The sequence below is a fragment of the Pongo abelii genome, chromosome 23, assembly GCF_028885655.2.
Source record: "Pongo abelii isolate AG06213 chromosome 23, NHGRI_mPonAbe1-v2.0_pri, whole genome shotgun sequence".
Lineage (NCBI taxonomy): Eukaryota > Metazoa > Chordata > Mammalia > Primates > Hominidae > Pongo > Pongo abelii.
In genome coordinates, this window is record NC_085929.1 from 46,600,355 (window position 1) to 46,621,847 (window position 21,493).

Consider the following 21,493-nt stretch of genomic DNA (forward strand, 5'->3'; position numbering starts at 1 on the left):
TTCAAAGGTGTGTCAGACATGGTCCTTGCTATCAAGGAGCTCCTGCTGAGTGAAGAAAATGGACCGGTGGATATTACCAATATAATGTATATCTCAGAGGAGGAACACTTTGTCCAACCAGGGAGGATACAGAAAATTTCTAGGAGATAACACCTAAAGGAAAAGGGGAAGGGAATAGGCAGAGGGCTCTCAGACATTAGTGTGTGTGTTGTAAGGAAACTGTGCAGTCATGAAGTGATAATGGGTCTGGAGAGGCCTTGGATTTTACCCTAAAGGTAAATTGACTGAATTTAAGTGGCGAGATACCCAGAGGTCAAATTTGGTTTTTAGCAAGAAAGACTGCTGGGACACAGTGTACAGTAGGGAGATAGGGAGACGAGTCAAAATATTTCTAATTCTCATCACAGTTCCATCTGAGATGTGTTGATTCAAACACTATTAAATAAAGTAAGTCAAATAGAGGGGATGACAGATAGCAGGGCAGTGAGGTGCCTTCAGATTCCCTGCAGCACCGTCTCAGCACTGTGCCCTAACGTGGGGCTGAAGCCCTGACTTACAGTTTCTAGCTGTGGGGAATGGAGCACGCTGTCTTGGACAGAAGTATTGGGTTGACTGTGAAACTAAGGGGCCAACTTCCAAGTAGTGCCAGCTTTCTGACAGCGGTGTAGATGCTGGTCCCAGATGAGCCGCTGCTGGGCTCGCCATTGCTTTGAGCACCTGCGCACACATAGGTAGCTCCAACCTTGAGGAGCATTCCTCCTGCGTTTGTTTCTGTCATTGTAAAATGAAGTTGCTGGCCATTTAATATATATTCCTATATCTCTGTATTCACATACATGAATATATATTTCAGAGAGAGATTCCATCATGGAATAAATAAAATATTTACTGTATTTACTAGCAACTTGCTATGAATTGATTTTGAAGAGACTATTCCAGCCATTATGGGGGAATGGATTGGGGAGGAGCAAGAGTAGGAACAGAGAACCAGTGAAATGGCCCCAACAAGCAAGAATGACAGCAGTGAAAATGAAGAATTATAGGTAGATCTGAGAAACAGATTTTGAAAGAGGAAATGATAGGACTTGCTGATGGGCTGATATGAGGGGTTGGGTGAGAAATTCACGATGGATGTCAGGGTCTGACCTAAACACCTGGGTAGAGGGTGATGCCCTTGATTATACAAAGCCTTAATATTAATAACCACTTGCCTTTATTGAGCATGTGTTTGGTATCCTGCCCTGTACTAAGAGTTTTACACATATTTCATTTAAACTTCAAAAGAACCCTGTGAAGAAGGTGTTGTTATTGTTCCCAGTGTTCGCTGAGGAAGCTGAGCTCTGAGAGGTTGGGCTGCAGGCCTAGAAACAATAGCTGGTGAAAGGAGGAGCTGGATTTCCACGAGTCCGCCTGTGTCACTGCTTCATGTGGCATCTTGCTATGAGCATACAGTTCATTGTGATTTTTTTCTCTTTTCAGGGTTGTGGTTTTTTGCACTGAATGTAACCTAGACTCATCTTCACGGGCTTGTGTTGCCCCAGGTACTGTCAAAGGTAAGTTTTTAAAATATATATCTACCATGTATTGGCAATAGTCTTCTTCTTAAAAAGAAGAAAAGTACTTTTTCAAGAACATTGTTGCCCTTTTACTAAGTTCTTACAGAAAGATATTTTTAAGGTGACCATCATACCAGCCCCTTGCTTTCCTACTATATGGTAGGTGCCTTTAAAAAGCACTGGTATTTAGATGGATACTGACATTTGGTGCCTCATGCTAGAAAGCTACAACTTAGTTATTAGGATTATGTGAGTTTTATGTGAGTGTATCCCTAGCGTCTCTGTCTCTCACCTTTCCCTGCTGCGGTCTGTAGTCCACATTACTGCCAGGGTTCACTTTCTGAACGATAGATTTACTCAGGTCATGCCTTTGCTTAAACAGCCCTCATGGCGTCCAGTTGCTGCAGATGTTGTCCCATAGATCCCCTCAAAACCTAATTCCAGTCAACATTTCTGGCTGCTTTTTTTAGTGAATCCTTATCTGTAAGCCTTAAGGGACCATTTTCTGTTCCCTAGATATATATATAGTATTTTTTTCATGGCTTTGTGCCTTGGTTGATGCTTTTCTCTTTTTAGAGTTTGGAAGCAGGGAGAAGAATGTGACTATCTACTCTCCTTGTTGTATTTTTCCTGTTGTCTTCTTCTTCCAAACTCCCTTGGCAGAATTTTTTTTCATCTGTATTCTAAGAGTACCTGTTGTTATTACAGTAATAAATTATTCAATATTTTATATTAAAGTTGTTTTATTTGTATCTGTCTCCTTTACTAATATATAAACCCTTTGAGACTGCTTGGAAAGGAGCTAACCTATTTTCAATGCCTAAAAGAGGCCCCCACAAGCAAGAAAGGATAACAGCAGTGAAAATAAAGAATTGTGGGTGGATCCGAGAAACAAATTTTGAAAACAAAAATGATAGGACTTGCCGATGAGCTAATATGAGGGGTCTAGGGTAGGATGAGAAATTCATGATGAATTTCTCCCCAACCCTTTGCTAGGCTTATGTGCCTAGTGTATGCACCTTATCTCTATAGAGACAGCCACTTACCTGAAGACAGTAGCCATAACCATAGCCACTGCTAAGGTCAAAATACTGTGTGGCCTATGGTTTTTGAACCTCCAATTCAGCCTCAGTTGTATAGAGAAATAAGATAAAATGCTCTTAGACACCTTGCTAAGAGTTCTACACACATTGTTTAATTTAATCTTTATAACACCTTTTCCTGCACAGCTTTATGGATGAAAATACTCAGGATTAGAAAGTTAAATAACTTGCCCAAGACCACACAGCTAATAACTGACAAGAACGATTCTACATTTTCAAAGCCACAGCTCATTCCAGCATAACACACTATCCCAGCACCATCTGGCATGTGGTAGAGGCACAGTAAATGTTTATTGAGTTGATATCTATTGCATTTTAAAGAAAAAGCACTGTCATTGATTAATTCAATCATTCTTATATAGAAATTTATGGAATACATATTAAATGTCAGGTACACAGTTTTAAGTAGACTGAATGCAGAGATTAACAAGATATAGTGTCTGGTATCAAGGGGTTGACAGTCTAATCCTTATCATATAGAGGAATCTATGTGAGTAAATAAATCCAATAAAGTGTTACAGATCCCATAATAGAATTCAAACAAGATCCACTGGGGGCACTGAGGAAGGAATCATTATTTCTGCCTAGAGATGGATCAGGAAATAGTTCATAAAAGCTGACCCTTGATTGGAAAGTAGGGTCTCCCCTTGTGGCACCAGAGGAGGGAAAGGCAGAGGGAGTATAGCAACAAAAACATGGAAACCTGTATTGGCAAAGCTGTAAGATGTTCATTACAGCTGGAACAAAAGGAACAGAGACCAGGCAGACGAGGTTGGAGAGACAGGCGAGGGCTGGATCCTGGAGGGCTTTTGAAAATATTAACATATTTGGCAATTTTCCTGGAAGAACTTGCACAGGTACTGTAGGACATTACTTGTATTTAGTTCTTAACATTTGCTGAGTCCTGTCATGTGTGTGGCAAGCACTGTGCCAGGTCAAGACTGTCCACCACCTACCACAGGTCACAAACTGGTGACTGCTCCAAGTTGAAGTGATGTGCAAAAACAGAAATTAAACACTTGTGTCGGCCGGACACGGTGGCTCACGCCTATAGTCCCAGCACTTTGGGAGGCCGAGGCGGGCGGATCACTTGAGGTCAGGAGTTCCAGACCAGCCTGGCCAACATGGTGAAACCCTGTCTCTACTAAAAACACAAAAATTAGCCAGGCATGGTGGCACGTGCCTGTAGTCCCAGCTACTTGGGAGGCTGAGGCAGGAGAATCACTTGAACCAGGGAGGCAGAGGTTGCAGTGAGCCGAGATTGCGCCACTGTACTCCAGCTGGGCAACAGAGCGAGACTCTGTCTCTAAATACATACATACATACATACATACATACATACATACGTACATACATAAAATAAACACTTGTGTGTTGTCTCATCATCTCATGATGGGACATGACTTGTCACTTTGGCATGACTTGTTCACCCCTCTAGTTTTCATGTAAGTGGGCTTTGCCCTGACTTTTTTGTGACTTTGTTAGCACTGATACATTAGACCCTTTGTCACTTCTTACATGGAACCCTTAATTAACCATACGCTTCTGCATTGCCTATCTTACTTACCTTCTATTTTGTCAAAAGAAAAGTAAAGTTGCCCTAGACACAATCATAAGCCATGCCTTCAAACAAGAATGTTATTAAGGTTTGTTCAAGAAACACATTGAAAACTAAAGACAGCTCCAAAACAACAAAAAATGAGAGCAAGTGAAATAAAGGACAAAGATAAAAATAGGTATCAATATGACATTTAGTAAGTGGGCACATTACATGGTTTTAATCAGGAAAGATTTTTAGAAATAAAAATTGACTGGAGGCCAGGCACTATGGCTCACACCTAAATCCCAGCATTTTGGGAGGCCTAGGCAGGTGGATTGCTTGAGCTCACAAGTTCAAGACTAGCCTAGGCAACATAGTGAAATCCCAACTCTACCATAAATAGAAAAATTAGCCAGGCATGGTGATGTGCACCTGTAGTCCCAGCTACTTGGGAAGCCCAGTGAGGCTGAGGCTGCATTGAGCTGTGATCATGCCACTGCACTTCAGCCTGGGTGACAGAGTGAGACCCTGTCTCAAAAAATATATATATACTGAATAGATATTAGAAGGGTAGAGATGTGGATTGGTGATGAGGGGAAGGGGTTTCCAGTGGAGTGTGGACTAGGATATACATAGATAGAGATTAGCATGTTGTGTGCTGAGAATGAAAAGATTTGCCTGCGTGAATGCAGAATACAGTGTGCTTTGAGAGTAACTAGAAATGAGGTTAGTGAAAAGCTTAGGAAGTAAAAGTGTGTGATTAATGCTGTGGTAATAGAATAATTTGGAAGACAAGGCTGATATGGAAAACTGAACTTAATTCTGAGGAGGATACGTTTTAGATATAAGTTGAGATCAAAGGGTATCCAATAAGTAATATTCTCTTCCCTGCTCAAGTTCTGAACCAGCAGAGACTTAGGACAAAGGAGTAAGGTAGATAGGTGGAGATCAGAATTTCACGTTTATCATCCATAAATTTGCCATAGGAGAACTGGCTTAAATCTAAGGGCAAGCAGATTTTTAATACTGAACTGCAAGACTTAACAGGTTTATTCACCCAGCAACACTAGTCTGGGATAGACCTGCCTCCTCGCCTGCCTCCTAGCCAACGAAAGGAGCAGAGCAGAACAGGTGCCCCCAAGGGAAAAGGGAGAGAAAAGGGCTGGACTATGCAAGCCTGGTTTCTTCTTCCAAACACACTCATCAGAGAAGTGATTTCACCCCTGACAGCCTGAATCAGGGATACAAGGCCAGGAATATGAAAAATTGGATATTGTCCCATGTGGAAGGAAGCATCAGAAGCAGGGACAAAAGTTTTCCTCCCCTAGCATTCCCTAGCTTTTGTTTCTTAGTGCATTGTTCTTAACCAGTAAGTCTAGGTCAGCCAGGGTTATGCTAGTCTCCCTTCCTTCCTCCCTTCCTCCCTCCCTCCCTCCCTCCCTCCCTCCTTCCTTCCTTCCTTCCATCCTTCCTTGTATAGCCAGAAACCTCTTTATTTTCATTTTCCTTTTGAATTACCTATATAAACCTAGCCCAAGCAATTTAAATGAAGAACTTCACTGGTTTTGTAATGCATGTGTGCTATTTGAAATTCAGCTGCTTTGCAGCTTATATGCAGCAAGTAATTGTTCCACTTTCTGATGTCTAAAAGGCCTGTAGGAAGAAAGTCTGTTTTTCCCTGAAGTCTAATCTTTCCTCAGCCATGCCTGCTTAGGAAAAGCTGTGCCGGCATAATTCAAGGTCAAGCAGCAGCCTTCTGTACACTGAAGCCACCCAAGCCCACTAATGCCCTATTCCCTTTGCTGAGGCCAGCACAGCTGGCATTTGCTTGCTAGGCCAGAGCAGCCAGTGTATGCTGAGGCTGCCTGCACAGCTGATATGTAAATGAGCTTTCAATACCAGCATCACCACCACCGCCACAACAGTCTGTGGCTTGTTTCTTGAAGAGGCCTGCAAAGCCCCCAACCCTTTGCTGAGGCTTATGTGCCTAGTGTATGCAGCCTTGTCTCTATAGAAACAGCCACTTACGTGAAGACAAAGTTGCCATAACTACAGTCACTGCTAAGGTCAAAATACTGTGTGCCTATGGTTTATAAACCTCTAATTCAGCCTCAATAGTTAAAAGCTAATGTATAACTATAAAAACAACAGTAAAAAGCCTAATACAAGCTTCTACAAGAAAATACTGTGCCCCCTCATTAAAGTCCAGGGCCCAAAGTCCTGGCCTTAACAGAAGCCTCAAAAATGCCACATGTATTTTACTCCGTTGAATTTTAGTTCATGTCTATTATCAAAATTTCGGTGCCACGCACCAGAGGTTAGGGTCTTTGAGACCCAATAAATAGCACTCTCCTTCCCTTGACTGGGCTCTATATTTTGGTCGCCCAAATGTCCTCCTTTTTAAAAGCTTATATGCAGTGAAAAATTGTTACACTTTTCATTTTTCCCTCCTTTTTAAAAGGAGGACATTCGGGAGACCAAAATACTGTTTCTCTGACTAATAAAGCTGTATTGGACCGCCCATTCCCACTGCCACTGCTATTGTATGTGCCACTGGGCGGAGGGGCCGGGCTTAAAAAAAAAAAAAAAAAAAAAAGCTTTATTGGAGAATGTGACACATCTACAGGCCAGTGAACTTAACACTGAACTTCATAATAACACAGACTGACCTACTCACGAGTAGTTGTGAGGGTCCTGTGTTTATGGGTGGAGGAGAAGAGGAGAATGCATGCTTCCTGGGGCAGCTGGTTTCCAAAAGGAAGGAAAAGACAGGGCTGAGCTCCACCTACCTTGTTTCTCCTTCCAAACTCACCATTAAATTAAGATCCTGTTACCTTCTCTGGAGTGGATTGTGTGCAGGTATAGAGGAGCCAAAGGTGGAAACACAGGAGGCAGGAAGAAGCATTCCCCTTTCACAGCATGTCCAAAAGGAAATGGAGATCACTGGGGATCGGACCCTGAAAGAATAAGAATTCAGAGTAGAGAATGTCTTGTGAGTTGGTCATCTCCATGTACTTATTAAGCACCTATTATGTATCAAGTGCAAATACATTATCAGTGAATCCTCAGAATAACTATTATTCCCAAGTTTTGGTAGGGAAGCTGAGACTGAGACAAATTGAGTGATTTCCTCAAGGTCACACATCCATAAGCATTCAGGTCTGTTGGACTCTTCAGTGACGGCCACAGCTCCCCCTCCAGGTTCCAGTCACTGCCCCTTCCCCTTCAGGCCTAGCAATAGTAAGGTTCCCCACTGTTGTCAGCCACTGGGTGGTTCAGTAGCCTTTGTTGGTTTCCCTATTTCCATTCTAACATGTTGGAAAACTGAGGGCTGTAGTAGTAGGGAAGGTAAGACTTGGGCCTTGGTAGGATCTTATTGGGACATGATGGATTTTAAGAAGTGAGTGTAGGGGCAGAAGTCTTGGTTAAAGCCTTGGGTAGAGGGTGATAGCGTGGGGTAGGAGAGATGACAGTGTGCAGTGTTGGGGGATAGGGAGGAGGAGTCGGTGAGGGGAAATAGCAGTGATTGTCAGAGAAGGAGAGAACTAATTTAGCCAGGCAAGTCAAGCTAGAAAGAGACTTAAGAAAAATAGAACAGCCAAATAGGAGAATCCAGAAAGGATGAAAGTAAAAAGATTAAAGCTGAAGGAGAAGCCAGCAAGTTGAGAGCAGTGCCCTTTCATAGAAGAAACAACCACTGCCATCCCTTCTTCCTCTCCCGACCTCCTGTCTCCAGTCAGTGCCTCCCACTGGCTTAGCCCAGCCAGCAGCCAGAAGATAAAGAGCCCAATGATGGTGTCACCTGGGGCACACAGTCAGGTGGAGAATGGAGCGTGGGTCTGGAGGAAGCACCAGACCAAGGAGTGTGCTGAGTACAGGCCTGCAAGCATGAATGGAGTTCCAAGGAGCCTATAATGCATCATCTATGAAATGCAGTCTCTGTTTCAGTGAAATAGGAGAACTTAAAGACATCTGTGAAGCAAATTACACATAAAATCTTTCTGGATATGTTACTGAGTTTTTCCAATGCTATCAACCTAATTTTTATAGAAAGAGAACTTTTTTTTTTTTTTTTTGCGCAACTGTGATAAATAGGTGAGGGACAAAATCAACTAGAGAAAGCCTGTTTTCACTTGCTGTGAGCATCCGTCATGTGTTTTACAGAAGGGATGGGCAATGTTGATTAAGCTGGGAGCGAGTGAATGGATATCAATTGAGAGCTTCTACTGTACTGATTTTACACTTCACATCACATAAATATGCATTTGTTCCCAACAAGACCTTGCTAGGTGGGTGAGCAAAGTAGATATTTTGGTAACCCCTTCCCACCCAGTAGATGAGGAAACAGCTTCCTGGAAGTGCCTTCTTAGCCTTGAGTCTTGGCTGGTTATAGAGAAGGCTACACCAAAACAGATCATCAAGCGTTGTGCATTAATAGATCTTTCTTACACACACAAAAAAACATACACTACCAGCATCTCTTTACCCTTTTTTTTTTTTGAGACAGGGTCTCACTCTGTTGCCCAGACTGGAGTGCAGTGGTGTGATCGCAGCTCACTGCAGCCTTTACCTCCTGGACTCAACCAGTCCTCCCACCTCAGCCTCTTGAGTAGCTAGGCCCACATACATGTGTCACCACACCTGGCTAATTTTTGTATTTTGGGTAGAGGTGGGGTTTCACCCCCAGGCTGGTCTTGAGCTCCTTAACTCAAGCCATCCACCTGCCTTGGCCTCCCAAATTGCTGGGATTATAGGCATGAGCCACTGCACCTGGCCTTTTTTAGTTTTTATGTTTTGTAGCTATGAGCTTTAGAGTAGTTGATAGGTTTCTAAATATTCGTACCTGTATTATAATGGAGATTTGTGTCGTTTGAATAATTATTCCTCAATAGGGCCAGGAGCGGTGGCTCACGCTCGTAATCCCAGCACTTTGGGAGTCTGAGGCGGGCGGATCACGAGGTCAGGAGTTCAAGACCAGTCTAGCCAACATAGTGAAACCCTGTCTCTACTAAAAATACAAAAATTGGCCGGGTGTGGTGGCAGGTGCCTGTAGTCCCAGCTACTTGGGAGACTGAGGCAGGAGCATCGCTTGAACTCAGGAGGTGGAGGTTGCAGTGAGCTGAACTCGCACCACTGCACTCCAGCCTGGGCAACACAGCAAGACTCTGTCTCAAAAAAATATATATATTCCTCAATAATTACATATGTAATGAATTCATGAAAATGTTGCATACATTTTTAGTAGTTTCCTTTTGGCACATTTTAATTCATAAAATTTTAACAAACTTTTTCTTGACTCATTTTATTCTTTGAGGAAAAATTACTTTTTACTGTCTTGCCCTGTAAATAGTCTCATTTAAAAATATATGAACTGACATTTAGTTTATTAAGCACATTTCCTAAAAATGAAAAGTGGGGCCAGCCATTATAGTGTACTTTAATTTCAGTTATAAAGAAAGCAGGAACGTTATTCATAAATTATAAGCCCAGGAAACCCTGCCAATTCCAATAGCCTTAGCCTAATACCCAGGCACTGTGACCTGCAGGGGCGGAACAACAGGTGCGCCGCTTTGCTCACTGCCGTGCTTTCTTGCAGGTCAGTGTCTTTCACCACCACCTCTGCCAAAAGGCAAATAAAATAGGGAAAGAAATCTAGAGCTATTAATATCCCAATGCTGGAAACCTTTCCTATTTACCCTTCTCCCCCAAGATGGGAAACATTCCCTCCCTGCTTCTCTCACTCCCTCTTTCTTACCTTTAAGATGCATGTGCATAGACACACACACACAAAGTTACTCAAAGTTACTTCACAGTATCTGTGGCCTTATTGAGAGAATTTCAGTCTAAACCTTTGAAAAAAAAATTTTTTTGCCCTGAATTCCTTACATACTTTTTTCTTCTCTCTTCTTTTAGGCAGTATTTTTGTGTTTCTGCAGAGTTTTGCACAAAATCTGTTCCCATGCAAACCAATGAGGGAGAAGTATCGGAAGAAAGCAGTTCCAAGGTCAGTAAATTACTGAAAGGTACAGTTTGGGTAGAAATTGAACAGTAGAGGCTGTGGATGAGTAGAATGGGTATTTCATTTTACATGACTGTAAAAATTCGATTGATTTAAATTAGAATCTAACAGATTGAGAAATATTTTTTCTTTTCAGTATACTTTTTAATCCTATATGCTAATTTAAAACAATTTTACTGAACTACAGAGAACTTTATAATTTATTTTTAGAACACTAATACTGTGTCTTTTAAAGTTTGTTACGAAAGTTGCTATAGGCTTATAAAAAATCAGAAGTATATGAAGTCAGGAGTCAAAGCTGGTCCCCTGTTCCTGCTGCACAGAGGCAGTCACTGATAATTTTTAGGTGTTTTTCTATTACAAATTTTATTTTGTTTTATTTTAGATTCAGAGGTACACATGCAGGTTTGTTGCATGGGTGTGTTGTGTGATGCTGAGGCTTGGGGTACAAATGATTCCATCACTCAGGTAGTGAGCATAGTACCCAAGAGCTTGTCTTTGAACCCTTGTTCCCTTCCCTCCCTCTCCCTTTTGGAGTCCCCAGTGTCCACCGTTTCCATTTTTATGTCCACATGTACCCAGTGTTTAGCTCCCACTTATCAGTGAGAACATGCAGCATTTGGTTTTCTGTTTCTGTGTTAATTCATTTAGGATAATGGCCTTCAGCTGTATCCATGTTGCTGCAAAGGATGTTATTTAATTCTTTTTTTTTTTTTTTTTTAGACTGGGCCTGGCTCTATTGCCCAGGCTGGAGTGCAGTCACACGATCTTGACTCATTGCAGCCTCTGCCTCCCAGGCTCAAACCATCCTCCCACCTCAGCCTCCTGAGTAGCTGGGACTACAGGTGTACACTACCAAACCTGGCTAATTTTTGTATTTTTTGTAGAGACGGGGTCTCACTTTGTTATCCAGGCTGGTCTCACACTTCTGAGCTCAAGCACTCCACCCGCCTAGGTCTTCTAAAGTACTGGGATTACAGGCATGAGCCACCATGCCTGGATGATTTAATTCTTTTTTATGGCTACGTATTATAAATTTTTAAATGGTAATTTGTTTGCTTTGTTTTTTCAATCTAAAGCCTAAGGAATGTTATCATCATCAAATCTTATATGTAAATATATATAATAAATAAAAATAAATATGTATGAATCCTATATATAAATCCTATATATAAATATTTATCTGTATTTTTGTCTATATCTGGCTCCATGTGCTGATTTTCCTTGGCTGCTTCTTAACATGGTTACATGAGACCCTTAGTATTACTTTTACTTCCTCTCTGTTCATTCAGAATTGTCTGTAGCTCTTCCTGGGAGCTCTGAAAACAACTCTTTCAGTTTCTTTCTGAATGCCCCCTCTACGGGGCTATGATCTAGTCCATGGCTTGGGTGGAGGGACAGATGTCATCCTGTCCTCTTGGTTTTCCTTTCCCATCTCACCAGATTTCTTTCTTCTTTCTGTAGCCAAAGCAGAAGCTTATAGATTTTCATCGGACTCATCTAGACCCTGAATCTCATGTAGGGTTAGTCAGAGCCTGTGAGGTACACACACGATCTAGGAATCTCCCTCACACACACACACAGAGGCACACATACCCGGGACACCCAAGATACACATACCCCAGAATTTCCGAGGTACATATACACCCTTCCCCAAGATCCTAATTTACTAATTTATAGTGAAATATAATGTTAAGGAAGATTGGGGCTCATGCCTGCAATCCCAGCACTTTGGGAGTCCGAGGCGGGCAGATTGCTTGAGCTCAAGAGTTCGAGACCAGCCTAGGCAACATGGCAAAACCCTGTCTCCAAAAAATACAAAAATTAGTTGGGCGTGGTGGTGCATGCCTGCAGTCCCAGCTACTCAGGAGGCTGAGGTAGGAGGATCATTTGTACCCAGGGATGTTGATGCTGCAGTGAGCTGTGATCATGCCACTGCACTCCAGCCTGGGCAGCAAAGCCAGACCCTGCCTCAAAAAAAAGGAAGATTGAATTTCTGGCTAGTACATTTTCTCCCTGGAAAGATAAGGTATAATTGGGAGATTGCTTGGTGAACATGTAATTAGACCAGTATAGAATATATTACTGTGCCATAAGCTCAGTTTTCAACTTCTTTTTGGAAAAATAAATGACTAGCTTTCTTGATTTTTCAATTACTGAATAGTTTATCAGTTCAGAATGAATTAGACTCAACAATAAGAGAACATTCTTTTTATACTTGCACTAAGTGGATGCCTCTGTTATAAATTAGATTACAACTTCAACTTCATCAGCCTTAGTTTAACTCAGGTTCTTATGTTTTTCCTCCTGATGTTTGCTTTTGTTTAAAATCTTATATTTGGAGGCTGATCTCATCTCGCAGGGGTCAGTCCATTCTCCCCCTCCGAGGGTGTAAATCAATCAGTCAATAAAATCTTATGTTTGGAATGATTTAATGTATGGCTGGAATTTGTCATTTTGCTGTGGTTACATAGTTTGTGGATGTCTTTTAACAGAAGGCCATTAGGAAAGGTAGCAGGGTTTGAGGAAAAGTAGAGAATTTTTTATCAAAAAGTGATTTTCAGCTAAATTTATTTTTGTTCAATATATTTTTTTTGAGACCGGATCTTGCTCTGTCGCCAAGTCTGGAGTGTGGTGGTATGATCACGGCTCACGGCTCACAGCTCACAGCTCACTGCAGCCTCAACCACCCAGCCTCAAGCAATTCTCCCACCTCAGCCTCCCAAGTAGCTGGGATCGCAGGTGTGTGCCACCACACCTGGCTCTTTTTTTTTGGTAGAGACAGAGTCTTGCTGTGTTGCCCAGGCTGGTCTCAAACTTCTGGGCTCAAGTGATTCTCCTGCCTCAGTCTCCCAAAGTGCTGGAATTATAGGTGTAAGCCACTGTGCCTGGCCTTCAATAAATAATTCTTAAGCACGTGTTATCATGGGATACAACAGTGAACCAAAAATACGTGGTTCCTACTCTCAAGGCAGTTTCATTTTAGTGGGAGACATGAATAAATATAAATAAAGATAATAATTATAGATGATGGTAAGTACTATGAAAAAAATAAAGCCATGTCATGCAGGGCAGCTGGGAGGAAGAGCGTAGCTAGTCCAGGAAGGTCTCTCTGAGAAGGGGACATTTCAGATGAAGCTAATGGGCAAGGGAGCCAGCTGTGTGGAGAGCTGGAGCAACAGTGTTCTAGACACAGGAAACAGCTGCAAAAGCCCTTGGCCTCTTCCAAGAACTCTCAGAAACCTGTGGGCCAAGTGTGACAGGAGGTTACAGAGAGAGGCAGAGACCTTGCAAGACCTCAGAGGCCACAGTGTGCAACGTGGACCTATTCTCCATTCCTAGGGCAGCCATTGAAGGCTGTTCACTAGAGGAGTGATGTGATGTGTAGGATTTGCATTTTAAGAGATGGCTCTGGCTGCTCTCTGGACAGTGGATTGGAAAGAGGTAAGAGTGGAAGCAGGGAGCCTGGTGAGAAGGCATGTGCAGCCGTTCGGGTAGGACTGCATTCATGGATGTTACTGGAAGTGGAGGAAAGACAGACTTGAGGTGTATTTTGGCGCCAAAACTGATGTGACTCGAGGATGGATTGGGATTCTTTTGCATCATAGAAATCAAAAGGGGAATTTCAAGAGAGAGGCTCACTCAGTAACTTCAGATGCTGCCAAGAATCAAGGAGGCTGACAAGTGAGAAAAGACACCTGGATTTGTTTAAGAACTAATTAAAGAGAAAGGATATGAGGAAACTTTCTAGGGGGTGATGGAGATGGTCTGTGTCTGATAGGGGTGCAATTGTTTATAATTACAATAAAAATAGTTACAGTGTAGTTACATTTTATGTGGTGAAACTGACATAATCAAATGGAGTGGAGAATACATGGAAGTATAGATGAAGCAGGAATGGCAGAACGTTGGCAACTATTGAAGTGTTATGATGGGTACATAGGAGTTTATTTGTATTTACTTTGTACATGTTTTAAATTTTCTATGATAGTTTCTGAAAAGAACTTACTGGTGTTCAAGGGTGCCATTTAATTGGAGTAGGAGGTGCAGAAACCAAATTTTATGGGTTAAAGAGATATTAAATGATTTTTAAAAATGAGTTATGACTATAGTCCACCACCCAATTTTAGGACATTTGGAAGTAAATGGAAGAGAGAGCAATGAGGAGGAGGATTAAGTTCAAGTGAAAGATTTTTTTTAAATGGAAGAGAACTATGCATGTTTGAGAAAAGAGGGAAGAAATGAGTGGAGGAAGGCAGAGTGCGGTTAGAAAAAGGTTTCTCAGATTCCCAGGCTTAACGGGCCTCGTACTGCAGTAATGCCTGAGCCCAGGCCCAAATCCTGCTCTTCTGACTCTTGTTTAGTGGCGGAGGGAGTTTTGGAGGAGGAAAGAAAGAAAGAAAGTGGGTTCAGCTTTTCTTTGTTTTGCCTTCGAAAGAGGAGTCACTGTAGTTGGGAGAGTGTAGAGTACACAACTGAAGACTTGAAATGACAAGTTTTGATTTCCTATTAAGAGGAAAGGCTTGGAATTGCAGTTGTAGAGAAGGTGCTAAGAATAGTTAACAAATGAATAAAGGGTCAATATGTTTTACAAAATATCCAGGTAAGTTGTGCAAGTATAAATCAGGAGCTCTTATGGATGGGCAGGGTTGGTACAGAAGTCTTTTTTTTTTTTTTTTTTTTTTTTGAGATGGAGTCTCACTCTGTCACCCAGGGTGGAGTACAGTGGTGTGATCTCGGCTCACTGCAAGCTCCGCCTCCCGGGTTCACGCCATTCTCCTGCCTCAGCCTCCTGAGTAGCTGGGACTTGACAGGCGCCTGCCACCACACCAGGATAATTTTTTGTATTTTTTAGTAGAGACGGGGTTTCGGCGTGTTAGCCAGGAAGGTCTCCTGGCCTCGTGATCCGCCCACCTCGGCCTCCCAAAGTGCTGAGATTACAGGCTGAGCCACCGTGCCCGGCCCGGTATAGAAGTCTTATTGGAGGAAGTGAATTTTGCTGTTCCTCTTGAAGAGTGTTCTCTGAAACTGCAGCATCATCCGTAACATTTTCTTGGAGAGAGATGTTTATTGAAGTTCAGAGATGGGTTAGGATTATATATTCTTCAGGAGTTGGGAAATGTAGACTTTGACCTCTTGAATTTAGGGATTTTTTTTTCTCTGCCAGAAAGATATAAAGCAGGTGATGGTTTCTAAAAGACTGCTGTAAACAGATTATAGATCATTCCTGAATTATGCACAAGCATTCTATTTTTCCTTATTTTTGCCTCCTTTCCTCCCCTCCTCTCTCCTGATTAATTCAGCAAATATTTATTGAGCACCTACTGTGCGCTAGGAACTGTGTTGGGTGTTGATACACAGAATTGACTCCTTAAACTATTATCTATTCTTTGTTTTAATTCTTGGAGCTCCAACCATTTAAAGTGGAGGCAGGAAGAAAGAATGTTAAATTTCACATCAGTTTAGAACGAGCTTTTTTTCCCTGAATGGTCACCAGATTGCAATTTTGTATGACGTAACAAATTTCTCAAAGAGAGTTCTGCTATTGTTGTGAAAGCTTCTATTGTAAATGCTGAAGGAAGACAAGTTGACAGAGTTATTGTTAGTGTAAAACTTCAGACGCCTCTGAACATATCCTTTGGAGGAACAGTGAATATTTCTTACATTTTTCCCAAGGACCACTTCAGGGTTTATTTAATTTTTCTGCTGTGTATGTGAGAGAGAAAATTGAATCAAATTAACAGAGTTACCCATGGATCTGTTTTATTGTTCCACATTTTTAGAGGTTAAATATGAAAATTATGTTCTGTGACTGGGTGCAGTGGCTCATGCCTGTAATCCCAGCAGTTTGGGAGGCCAAGGCAGGCATATGACTTGAGGTCAGGAGTTTGAGACTAGCCTGGCCAACATAGCAAAACCCCATCTCTACTAAAAATACAAAAATTAGCTGGGCCTGTTAGCGTGCGCCTGTAATCCCAGCTGTGCCTGTAATCCCAGCTACTCGGGAGGCTGAGGCAGGAGAATCACTTGAACCCAGGAGGCAGAGGTTGCAGTGAGCCAAGATCACACCACTGCACTCCAGCCTGGGTGACAGTGTGAAACTCCATCTCAATAAATACAGTATAATACAATACAACACAACACAACACAGCAACACAACAACACAACACAACACAACACAAAAATTAGCCAGGCATGGTGACGTGCGCCTGTAGTCCCAGCTACTTGGGAGGCTGAGGCAAGAGAATTGCTTGAACCTCGGAGGCAGAGGTTGCAGTGAGCCAAGATCATGCCCCTGTACTCCAGCCTGGGCAACAGAGCGAGACTCCATCTCAAAAAAAAAAAAAAAAAAAGAGCCTGGGCACGGTGGCTCAAGCCTGTAATCCCAGCACTTAGGGAGGCCGAGGCGGGTGGATCACGAGGTCAGGAGATCGAGACCATCCTGGCTAACACAGTGAAACGCCGTCTCTACCAAACATACAAAAAAATTAGCCGAGCATGGTGGCGTGCGCCTGTAGTCCCAGCTACTTGGGAGGCAGAGCTTACAGTGAGCCAAGATCGCGCCACTGCACTCCAGCCTGGGGGACAGAGCAAGACTCTGTCTCAAAAAAAAAAAAAAAAATTATATTCTGTAAAAAGTCTTTGATGACATAGGAAATCCGGAGGCATGGATATGTATATGCTTCATTGGCCTGATTCCCATGGAGAGAAACTCATGTGACCTATTTTATTTGGCATTTATGTGCTTATATTATCACACTGATCTGAAAACAGATACTATTTTATCTGTCACATGTGGCTTTGACTGGTTAAATGTAATGCTCATTTTTCTTACCGTCTGGTTTCACTGTCACATAGTGGAACTGTACATTACTGGGAGGTTTCACCTCTATTGTGGATTTACTGACACATGCTGAACTAAGCTGTTTATTTGTGTTATCTCTTCTTCTTTTTATTGAGATATTATCAAAAATGTTATACTTTTATAGTCATTCACTTTACTTAATTCAACAAACATTTATTGGGCACCTACTAGTTGCTGATGTCGTAGGTACAGGCATGCAAAGTTATGTATGTAAGACATGGTCTCTGCATTTCAGGCACTTTTAACCTAGTTGAGGGAGGTAACCATACCATACAGGCTATGATACTGATAATTAAATATGTGCCTAGGTGAAAGCAATGAATTCTTTCTGGAAGGAAGCTCCACAATGGAGAGGGAACACTTGAAATGGGCATTGTAGAAAGAAGGGTTTCATGGTTTTTATTGGTTTGTTGTTGGATGGGTGAGGGGGAGAAGGCTATTATATGCAGAGGGAACTGTGTGTAGCATATAAGAGGTAATGTGCCAGGCATGGTGGCTCATGCCTGTAATCCCAGCACTTTGGGAGGCCGAGGCAAGCGGATCACCTGAGGTTGGGAGTTCGAGACCAGCCTGACCGACATGGAGAAACCCTGTCTCTACTGAAAATACAAAAAATTAGCTGGGCGTGGTGGCATGTGCCTGTAATCCCAGCTTCTCGGGAGGCTGAGGCAGGAGAATCGCTTGAACCGAGGAGGCGGAGGTTGTGGTGAGCCGAGACCGTGCCATTGCACTCCAGCCTGGGCAACAAGAGCAAAGCTCCGTCTCAAAAAAAAAAAAAAAATAGGTAACATGCGATGGGAGATAGTGAAAAATTTGATTGTGTTTCAGATATCTTGGTATCTGTTACATCACATCTAAACTTAGTGGTTTAAAACCACCATTGTAACCTCCTGAGTGGAATAATTCCAAAAAGTTTAGTAAATACTCTGTCCTCAAGGATGTGGAGCATAACTTTCCACTCCTTAAGAGTGGATTCACACAGTGGAGAACCCTAAAGTCAGGCGATCAAGGTCAACATCAACAGTGATAAGTCATTTTTATACTTTGTACCCTTGGTATGATGTGAGGAAATGGCACTTCAATTTCTAGTTGTCCTTCCTAAAATCCATTATCCCAGTCTAATCATGAGAAAAACATCAGACAAATTCCACTAGCAGGATGTTCTGCAAAATACCTGATCAGCACTCCTGAAAACTCAAGGAAAACTGAGAAAAATCTGAGGAGCTGTCACAGCCAAGAGACAGCTAAGGAGACACGATGACAATGTAATGTGGTATTCTGGATGGGATCCTGGAACATTAGGTAAAAACTAAGCAAATTTAATAAAGTATGGACTTTACTTAATGTATCGGGTTGGGGGGCTACGGGAGGGATAGCATTAGGAGAAATACCTAACGTAGGTGACGGGTCGATGGGTGCAGCAAACCACCATGGCACATGTATACCTATGTAACAAACCTGCATATTCTGCACATGTATCCCAGAACTTAAAGTTTAATAAATAAATAATAATGTATCAATATTGGTTCATGAATTGTGACAGATATACTAAGGTAACATGTTACTAACAGCAGAAACTGCATTCAGAGAAATGGACTATCTTCCTAATTTTTCTGTAAATCTAAACCTGTTCTAAAAAATAAAGTTTTCATATATTTTTAAGACTCCATTACCAAGACAGCCTTTTATTTCTCATAATTCTGTGTTTTCCTGGGCTCAGTAGGGCAGTTCTTCTGTTCCAAAGTGGTATTGGCTGGAGTTACAGTCATCTGGAGGCCCAGTTGGCCAGAAATGCCTGAAAGGGCCCACTCACATGGCTGGCAGTTGGTGTTGGCTGTCAACTAGGAGGCCAACTTGAGGCTGTTGACCCAAGGTTCTCCTCCATATGACTTCTGCATGCCTTGGGTTTCTCACAGCATGGTGGCAGGGAGTCAGGAGGGAGCATTCCAACTGTGCAGGAGCTGCAGACACCTTAAGCCCAGCCTTAGAAGTCACCCAGCTTTGCTTCTTCCCCAGTCTGTTGAATTAAAGCAAGTCACAGGACCATCCCAGACTCAAGGGGAGGAGTAACAGACCCCACCTTTCAGTGGGAAGACTGACCTTAAATATGAGGTCATCTTTAATCCACCACACAGCGACTAGAGTGTTGGGTGCCAGGGAAGCGGGGGCATGGCAGAGCCCAGATTATCTTGGGCTGAAGAGTTTCAAGAATAGACAACAGATTAAACAGATTTATTTTATTTTTATTTTAGCAAGCTTATTGACACCTTGAAGTAGCAGATTTTTTTTTATTTAATAGAAACATGTTCTTGCTCTGTTGCCCAAGCTGTAGAGCAGTGGTGTGATGATGGCTTGCTGAAACCTTGAATTTAATGGGCTCAAGTGATCTTCCCACTTCAGCCTCCGGAATAGCTGAGACTACAGGTGTGCCACCATGCCTGGCTAGTTTGTCTTACTTTTTTTGTAGAGACTGGGTCTCACTATGTTGACCAGGCTGGTCTCAAACTTCTGACTCAAGTGATCCTCCTGCCTCGGCCTCCCAAAGTGCTGAGATTACAGGTGTGAGCCACTGCAGCCAACCAAAGCAGCAGATTTTTAAAGCAGGGAAATGAGATGTACATTTTACTTTATGATTTGGTGTGTTAGGATAACTGGTGTTGATGTACAGAGGGTAGACTAGAATATCTGTATCTTTACACTCAGATTCTCTAAAAGAAAAGAGGATTTAATAGGCCTACTTCAGCCTGTGGACTGATTTCCATTGGGTCCTGAGTTCTCAGGAGTTAGGAGAGCAAGCACCGTAGGTGAGGAAGTAGATCCCATAGAAGGTCAAATGAATTGGGAGGCGAGGACTGGCATTTCTGGGACGGTCTCCAGACCTGATGTAATCTTTCTTTATGGTTCTTAACAAAGATAGATTAGAATGCTTAAACTCTGTAGCCATTTCTCACTTTAAATGTAATGTAACTTAGGTCGATATTCTAAATGAGTTGGTGTTAGCTTACTAGTTGTAGAGATTCTGTAGCTCTAGACTTGAAATATTCATTTTTTAAGTGAAATCTGAAACAGATACAGTAAAATTTGTTATAGAGCTGAGCCATTGGGTGTTTGTGATCGTATTCTCTGTACCTTTGTGTATATTTATCTTGTGTGTGTGTGTGTGTGTGTGTGTGTGTGTGTATATATATATACTTTTTTTTTTTTTTTTTTTGAGGCAGAGTGTTGCTCTGTCGCCTAGGCTGGAGTGTAGTAGCCTGAACAAAGCTCATTGCAGCCTGAACCTCTTGGGCTCCAAGGGATCCTCCTGCCTCAGCCTCCCATGTAGCTGGGACCATAGGCACGTTCCACCACACTGAGCTAAATTTTTTTAACTATTTTTGTAGAGACGTGGTCTCACTATGTTGCCTAGGCTGGTCTTGAACTCCTGGGCTCAAGAGATCCTCCCACCTTAGCCTCCCAAAGTGTTGAGATTACAGGCATGACCCACCATGCCTGGCCTGTATATTTAAATATTTATAATAAAACAATAAAAGTAAGCTCTAGGGTTTCAAATTTATAGCTATAGATTTAAGTACCCACGTGTTTCTACTAATTACTGCAAATAAATATTTACTGAATCAGGAAGCTAACATTTTAGCTAATATGATGTTCTTTATCACTATCAAAGGCAACAAGTAAATGTAGTCTTTGTCTACAGAGAATAAAGTGATCTGTTGATTTGCTTAACATTAAAGATAGTTAAATAGGGTAACTTAGACATAAAATACACAGTAGTATTTGAATGATCTGTTTTAATTGGTTTCATTGACAAAGGACTGCAAGATCTGTTCTTAATATTAAGTGCTCATTTAGTCAAGAAAAGTGTTACATAGGAGTATTTTAGGAATTTGGTAATTTGTTTTGTTTTGTGTTTTGGTAGGGGATGCAGAGAAAAAAGATTTACACATAGTTTAATAAAGTCTTTTGCTTTCCAGAGCTTAGGATATCTCTACCTTAGGCTGAATCTGCTTTAGCAAGTGATAACAAGATTTCATGGATTTTGGTATTCTAAGAGCAGATTGGAAAAGCAAACATGCAGCGCAAGTGCTTTCCCCATTTGTTTACATAGCTGGTAAGCAACATCATTTGGGTTGGACTCCAGGCCTGTCTGACTCCAGAGGCCATAGTATTTCAATACTCCATCCTGGACAAGTTACACGGCAGAGTAATCAGCTGTTTCCTTATGTCAGATAAACTTACTGGAAAAGTCACCTGGGTATAGAAGAATCCCTAAGAAGGGAGAGAGTGCTTTGTGCATATTCAGAGCCACACATTTCTCTGGAGAAGAGATGATTAGAGCATTGAGAGATGTCTGTGAGACCCTGGAGACGGAGTTAGAAGCAGAACCCCTGCAGGCGGTAGGGAACTATT

General features: G+C 42.0%; 1 protein-coding gene across 3 annotated transcripts in view; it reads left to right on the top strand.

Annotated features, from left to right (window-relative positions):
* Positions 1-1,476: 1,476 nt before the first annotated feature.
* TNRC6B (trinucleotide repeat containing adaptor 6B) overlaps positions 1,477-21,493 on the top strand; it is a 212,159-nt gene continuing 192,142 nt past the window's right edge. For all 3 annotated transcript variants that reach the window (XM_024239732.3, XM_024239725.3, XM_024239730.3), the window contains exons 1-2: positions 1,477-1,553; positions 10,113-10,203. In XM_024239732.3, the coding sequence (XP_024095500.1) occupies positions 10,159-10,203 (45 nt within the window). In that variant the 5' untranslated portion in view covers positions 1,477-1,553; positions 10,113-10,158. The remainder of the gene's footprint in view (positions 1,554-10,112; positions 10,204-21,493) is intronic.